General features: G+C 44.0%; 1 protein-coding gene across 2 annotated transcripts in view; it reads right to left on the bottom strand.

The window, feature by feature from the left end:
• Positions 1-671, bottom strand: part of LOC104822755 — a 2,016-nt gene extending 1,345 nt beyond the window's left edge. Inside the window, exons 1-2 of one of the 2 annotated variants that reach the window (XM_010554101.1) lie at positions 228-671; positions 11-69 (exon numbers count right to left, since the gene is read on the bottom strand). In XM_010554101.1, coding sequence (XP_010552403.1) covers positions 11-69; positions 228-617 — 449 coding nt within the window. In that variant the 5' untranslated portion in view covers positions 618-671. Of the gene's footprint in view, positions 1-10; positions 70-215 lie in introns of both variants that reach the window. The other variant, XM_010554100.1, reaches the window with a different exon arrangement.
• Positions 672-6,350: the final 5,679 nt, after the last annotated feature.

Below are 6,350 nucleotides of genomic sequence, written 5' to 3' on the forward strand. Positions count from 1 at the left end.
GACTGAATATCTTCCGATCTTTGTGTTCGTCTCTTCAGTCGCTGGAATTTGTCTTCCTCCTGCCGCACCCTGCTTAATGTCAACGATCATCCTTAAACTGTATATATATCTATATGTAAATATATGAAATAGGTCTAAATTTCATCAATATTCGCTGTGTACATACGTATGTATATACGCCAAACATAGACAGTACGTTGGGATGATGTACATACATAAGTGCATACCCAATACTGATCAAGGGAGGGGGCTGGAGAGGAAAACGGCTTGAGCTCCGGGGAAAGGCTGTAGCATTCTTCTCCATTAATTTGATGACAGTATAGTGTATTATTAAAATCACACACATAACTGCCAAAAGCACCGATGTTGTTGTTGAACTCCGGCGCCATGTCGGGAATTCCCAACCTTTCCGGGAAAAAGGTCTCCGGTGTCGGTGACACGTCAGCCTGAAAGTAGCCGTACAGATTGTCAAATGACGTCGTATTGCTGGAGACGACATCATGAGGGTTAAATGCTAAAGAACCGTAAGCCTCTAAACCATTAAGGGAGGGGAGATGCTGCGAAGGAGTTTCGCTGGTGAATGTGAAATCGCCGTAGAACTGAGGAACCGACGCCATTGGAGGAAATAAGAGAGAGAGAGAGAGAGTCTCTGTTTTTGTTTTTGTGTTTGGTAATTAGAGAGGGATGTGGAGATATATAGATAGAGAGAGAGAGAGAGAGAGAGAGAGAGAGAGGTGAAGGAGAAGAAGAGAGTGTATGCATAGGTGTGGAAGTGAACTATCTTGCAAGTTGTCGAGGGTAGGGACATGGTGACAGAATAAGACAGCTTCCTCTTGGAGTGAACTAATTAACAGAACAACCGTGTGTTTTTGGGTGCTGTTATTATATCACTGTGTTTTGAAGCTGTAATGCTCCTAATTTTCTCCTTGCCTTTCTTTTTACTTTTTAACTGTCTCTATTTTTGATTTTTTTTCACCCTCCCCTTTTTCTGTTTATTTAGTTTTTCTTATCTTCCCCTGTTTAATAACTAAATATAATCAAAGTGATGTGGTGACTATGTATATTAATATCTCAACATCATGAGATATAACAATCGATCCTTTGTATTTTAAAAAGATGATTACAATATCCAAAATTACGTAATCTATGCAGTGAGTTGGTGAATGAAATATATTCGCTATCACACACACACACATATATATATAAGATCTTCTAATATCGAACCAGACATAAAAATGTCATGTGAATACGGGATAATTGGTTCAGAAACGTTACGTGCAATATGGACGGTAACACATACATACACACGTTCGATAATAACTACAGTAGTACTAATAATAATAATAACTTTCGCTAGCTATCGGGAATATATTTCCAAATTAGACCGCAGCAATTTTCCGCAGCTGTGAAGGTTCTTGTCTATATTCTCGAAAGATGACTACAGACACACACACACATAATTCTAACATCCTGTGTGGAGGCCGTACAGCCCACCCACCCACGACGAATAATGAATTGCTCTCTCCCTACATAGCCCACGAATCTAACCACATGTGTACATACGATTTCCACAAAACTGTCTTTTGAACTTCGATCCTCTCTATCTTTTTATTCTATTTTATTTTCTTATGGGGTGAAGAAGAACTAGCTAGCTATAAATAAATATACATATATATACGAAAAAAAAATATAGCAGTCTTGCTGTTTAACGAGATGAAGGATACCGCAAAATGTTGGCGGTGAGATGATGGGTCATGATATGACTGAATATGCATTCAAACATGAATGTTGACATGTTTTACAACTCCAAAACCGATTTCATGGCCGATTTTCTTCAAAACAAACACATCCCACGGGATATACATACAATGTGAATATATATAATATTTTCAGAGCAAAAGGAGGCATGTTTTGAAGGGAAGCCAAAATAATAAAGGGATTCGAGTAGAATAGTACAAGTAAAATGCTGTGTTATAGCAAATCGATTCATTGTTTTTCTTAAAAAAGGAAAAAGGTAAACACAGACATGTGAAAGAGAGAACACATTAGAGTGAAGAACAACACCCTAATTTGACAAAAACGGATTGGTGATCGGCCGATTCTTTTAACGTATAGGATAGGCTTTTCCAAAATTCTCCACGGCCCATCGGATGGATTTTGTATGATTTGCTCAAAACAATTGTGGTTATTATGCTCTCTCTATAAAATCCAAACAATCCCCAGGAATCGTTATCTTTGCTATGATGCCCTACAGGAGTACTTATACTCTTTTCTTCTTTTTCGTTCAAACTTCAAACACCAAAAGCTGTTCTTAGAATTTCTTCTTTCATGTGTTCTGTTCAGCTAAAGCGACACTCATATCTTACTTCGATCTTTGATAGCCATCTTGAAAGATTCCTACCTTTTAACTATCCCACTCCCAAGAAGCACGACCCTATGTTTTGCTCTTATGCTAACGCAGAGACAGCTAGTCAGCGAGGAAATGAATCCTAATGCAGCATTCGCACTCAAGTGTGTCCAAACTGCTCTCACAAGGGCTGATGTTCTTGCCCGGGAAGAGTTAGGTCCTGGCCCAAAAGTTTACGTAAGAGACACACGTAGTTTCCTTCCGTCCATCTCAAAGTTTTCAAGGTTTTTTTTTTTAATTTAAAAATAAACGGTGAGGTTGCTGTTAGCGATATACATAAATCACGGGAGAATCTTTTCAAATTGTATGTTGTTACGTAACTTCCCTATTATTCATCCTCTCAACACTGTATATAACTTCATGTAATTACTCTTCGTGAATACATTCAATTTTATAAGATCTGAAAACCTTATATGGTATCAGAGCAAGGATTAGTCGAAAGACTTTTTTTAAAAACCCCGCAACCCTAAACTCTCTAGCCTCCGCTGACCATGTCGAACACCGACACCACCACCAATTCCGGTGGTCTTCCAAGTGACAACGTCACTCCCTATGATGCTAATTCTCCTGCTGCGACGTTAATTAACGTCAACGTTTCCAACGTAAGCAAGCTTACCGCATCCAACTACTTGACTTGGAGCATTCAAATTCAAGCACTCCTCGACGGGTACAATCTTGGTGATTTCCTCGACTCCACCACAACCCCATCGCCGACAATCATCAGCAACAACACGGTTTCACCGAACCCCAAGCATGCTCCATGGTTCAGGCAAGATCGCCTCGTATTTTCTGCACTACTCGGATCAATCTCCGGTCCATGTCAGGCACTCGTCGCCACCGCCTCCTCGGCAGCCGCTGCATGGGCGACCCTCGCCCAAACCTACGGACGTTCCAGCCGCGGACACGTCAAGCAACTAAAGGAGCAACTTCGTCGCTATACGAAAGGGTCGAAAACAATCGACCAATACATGAATTTCTTCAAAGTTAAGTCGGATGAGTTAGCTCTTCTTGGAAAACCTTTGGATCACGAAGATCTCGTAGATCTCATACTCGGTGGCCTCGGAGATGAATACAAACCGGTAAAGGATGCGGTTAATGCTCGGGACACGACCATATCCTTTATTGAGCTTCATGAAAAGCTCCTGAGTCACGATGTTGACCTCGCCGCTTCGAGCCTCTCGGATCTACCTATCTCGGCTCACAATGTCCAGCATGTTTCTCGTCCCCCGTGGCGTTCTCATGGTAGCCGATCGTCGGCATCTTACCCTCGGCCCCCGTTCTCTCATTCTCGAGGCCAGAACTCACGCCCGCCACCACGTCCGTACCTTGGCAAGTGCCAACTCTGCGGTACACAAAGACACAGTGCTCGCACCTGCCGACTTCTGCCCTCTATCGGTGATAACTCCTCGGCCTACAGTCCTCCGACTGCGCCTCCGCAATGGCAACCCAGCGCCAATCCCCCCGCCATCTCCTCCATGCCACCGTCGACTTGGCTCATGGATTCGGGTGCCTCGCATCATGTGACATCCGACCTAAGAAACCTATCTCTTCATGCTCCGTACAATGGTCGTGACGAAGTTGTTATCGGAGATGGCTCGGGCCTTGCGATTACATTTACCGGTTCTTCGTCTCTTCCCTCTACTTCTCGCACCCTTCACCTTGACAATGTCCTTTATGTTCCCTCTATTCACAAGAACCTTATTTCTATCCATCAATTATGTGCCTTTAACAATATTTCCGTGGAATTTTTCTCTCGTCACTTTCAGGTGAAGGATCTCAACACGGGGGCAACGCTAGCAACCAGACCGCTTAAAAACGGAGTGTATGAGTAGTCGGCTTTCACTTCTTCCTTTTCCTCGGTCAATAAGTCGTCGACTCTTGTCTTGTCAAGTGTCAAGACATCGCTCTTTGATTGGCACTCTAGGTTAGGTCATCCATCCAGGGAGGTTCTCAATTCCATAATTTCTCGGTTTTCTCTTCCTTTGTCGCATGTTTCGAGTTGTCCATTGTATTGTAAGTCCTGTTCAATCAATAAAAGCCATAGGCTACCGTTTTTCACTTCCACACTAACGTCCACACGTCCTCTTGAACTCCTATATTTCGACGTTTGGACCTCGCCCATTATGTCTTTTGATAACTACAAATACTATGTTATTTTCGTGGATCATTTTACCCGATACACTTGGTTCTATCCCATGCGTCATAAATCTCAAGTCTCTTCCATTTTTACGCGTTTTAAAGCCCTTGTGGAGAATCGCTTTCAAACAAAAATTGTCACCCTGTTTTCCGATAATGGTGGAGAATATATTGCTCTTAGAGACTTCATCTCCACTCATGGTATTTCACACCTCACTTCTCCACCCCACACTCCGGAACACAATGGTGTTTCGGAAAGAAAACATCGACATATTGTTGAGACGGGCTTAACTCTTCTAACTCGGGCTTCTCTTCCTTTGGAATTGTGGACGTTTGCTTTTCCGACGGCGGTGTATTTGATCAACCGTCTTCCAACTACTGTTCTCGGTCGCAGCTCTCCATTTGAGTCACTCTTTGATTCGGCGCCGAATTACTCGAAACTTCGAGTATTCGGCTGCCTTTGCTTTCCTTGGCTTCGTCCCTATTCTTCTCACAAGCTTGAGTCTCGTTCTGCATCTTGTGTCTTTGTTGGTTATTCACTTACTCATAGTGCATATCTATGTCTTCACGTTCCCACTTCTCGTCTATACGTCTCTAGACATGTCGAATTTGTCGAGAATGATTTTCCGTATACTCGACTCCTCTCCGAATCTCATTCCACTTCCGAAAATGCCTCCCTTCCTTCGTCGTCTCTATCTTCTATTGTTCCCCACCGGTCACCACTCACTCCGCCGCTGCCCGTGTTGCCTCCGACGTTGGCTCCGACGCCTCTACAAAACCCCACACCACCGGACCTATCTCCTATTGCGTCACAGAACCCGACCACCACTCATATCCAAAGCGAGACCTCCTCGGAAACAACCTCACCCTCTATCTTTCCCGACACAATACATACACCAGCCACCATCGAGCCAATCCCACCGACCGAACCACCACGAAACAATCACCCCATGACCACACGCTCCAAAAACAACATCTCCAAACCGACAACAAAACTCACCCTCTCAACTACCCTAGATACCATCCGAGATAGAGAACCAACATGTGTATCGCAAGCGCTCAAAGATCCGATGTGGAGAATCGCGATGGCAGAAGAGTTTAATGCTCTTCTGCGCAACGGAACTTGGAGTCTCGTCCCACCCGATCCATCCCAAAACGTGGTCGGATGCAAATGGATTTTTCGTATTAAACGACTCTGTGATGGCTCTATTGATAGGTACAAAGCTCGCTTGGTGGCAAAGGGTTTTCATCAACGGTCGGACATTGACTTCAATGATACCTTCAGCCCGGTCATCAAGCATGCAACTATTCGGATGGTTCTCAGCTTAGCGGTGACCAAGGGATGGATACTACGCCAACTTGATGTGAATAATGCCTTTCTCCAAGGCTCACTAGATGAAGATGTCTACCTAGCTCAACCTCCGGGATTCATTGATCGAGACAGGCCATCATATGTGTGCAAGCTCCACAAGGCACTATATGGTCTTAAGCAAGCGCCAAGGGCATGGTACAACGAGCTTTGCCGGTTTCTCCTCCAATTCGGGTTTGTGAATTCGTTATCCGATACATCAGTGTTCATCCTTAACCGTGATGGAGTCACTATCTATATCCTTGTCTACGTGGATGATATTGTCATTACCGGAAACTCTCCCAAGGATATTGAACGCTACATTGATTTGTTGGCTCGACGTTTCTCCATCAAAGACCTTGGTCCGCTTTCGTTCTTCCTCGGGGTGGAAGTTAGTCGCACAACCAGTGGTATTCTACTCACCCAGCGCCGGTACATCTCCGACGTTCTCTCTCGGCA

The sequence above is a fragment of the Tarenaya hassleriana genome, unplaced genomic scaffold (assembly GCF_000463585.1).
Source record: "Tarenaya hassleriana unplaced genomic scaffold, ASM46358v1 Cleome37, whole genome shotgun sequence".
NCBI lineage: Eukaryota > Viridiplantae > Streptophyta > Magnoliopsida > Brassicales > Cleomaceae > Tarenaya > Tarenaya hassleriana.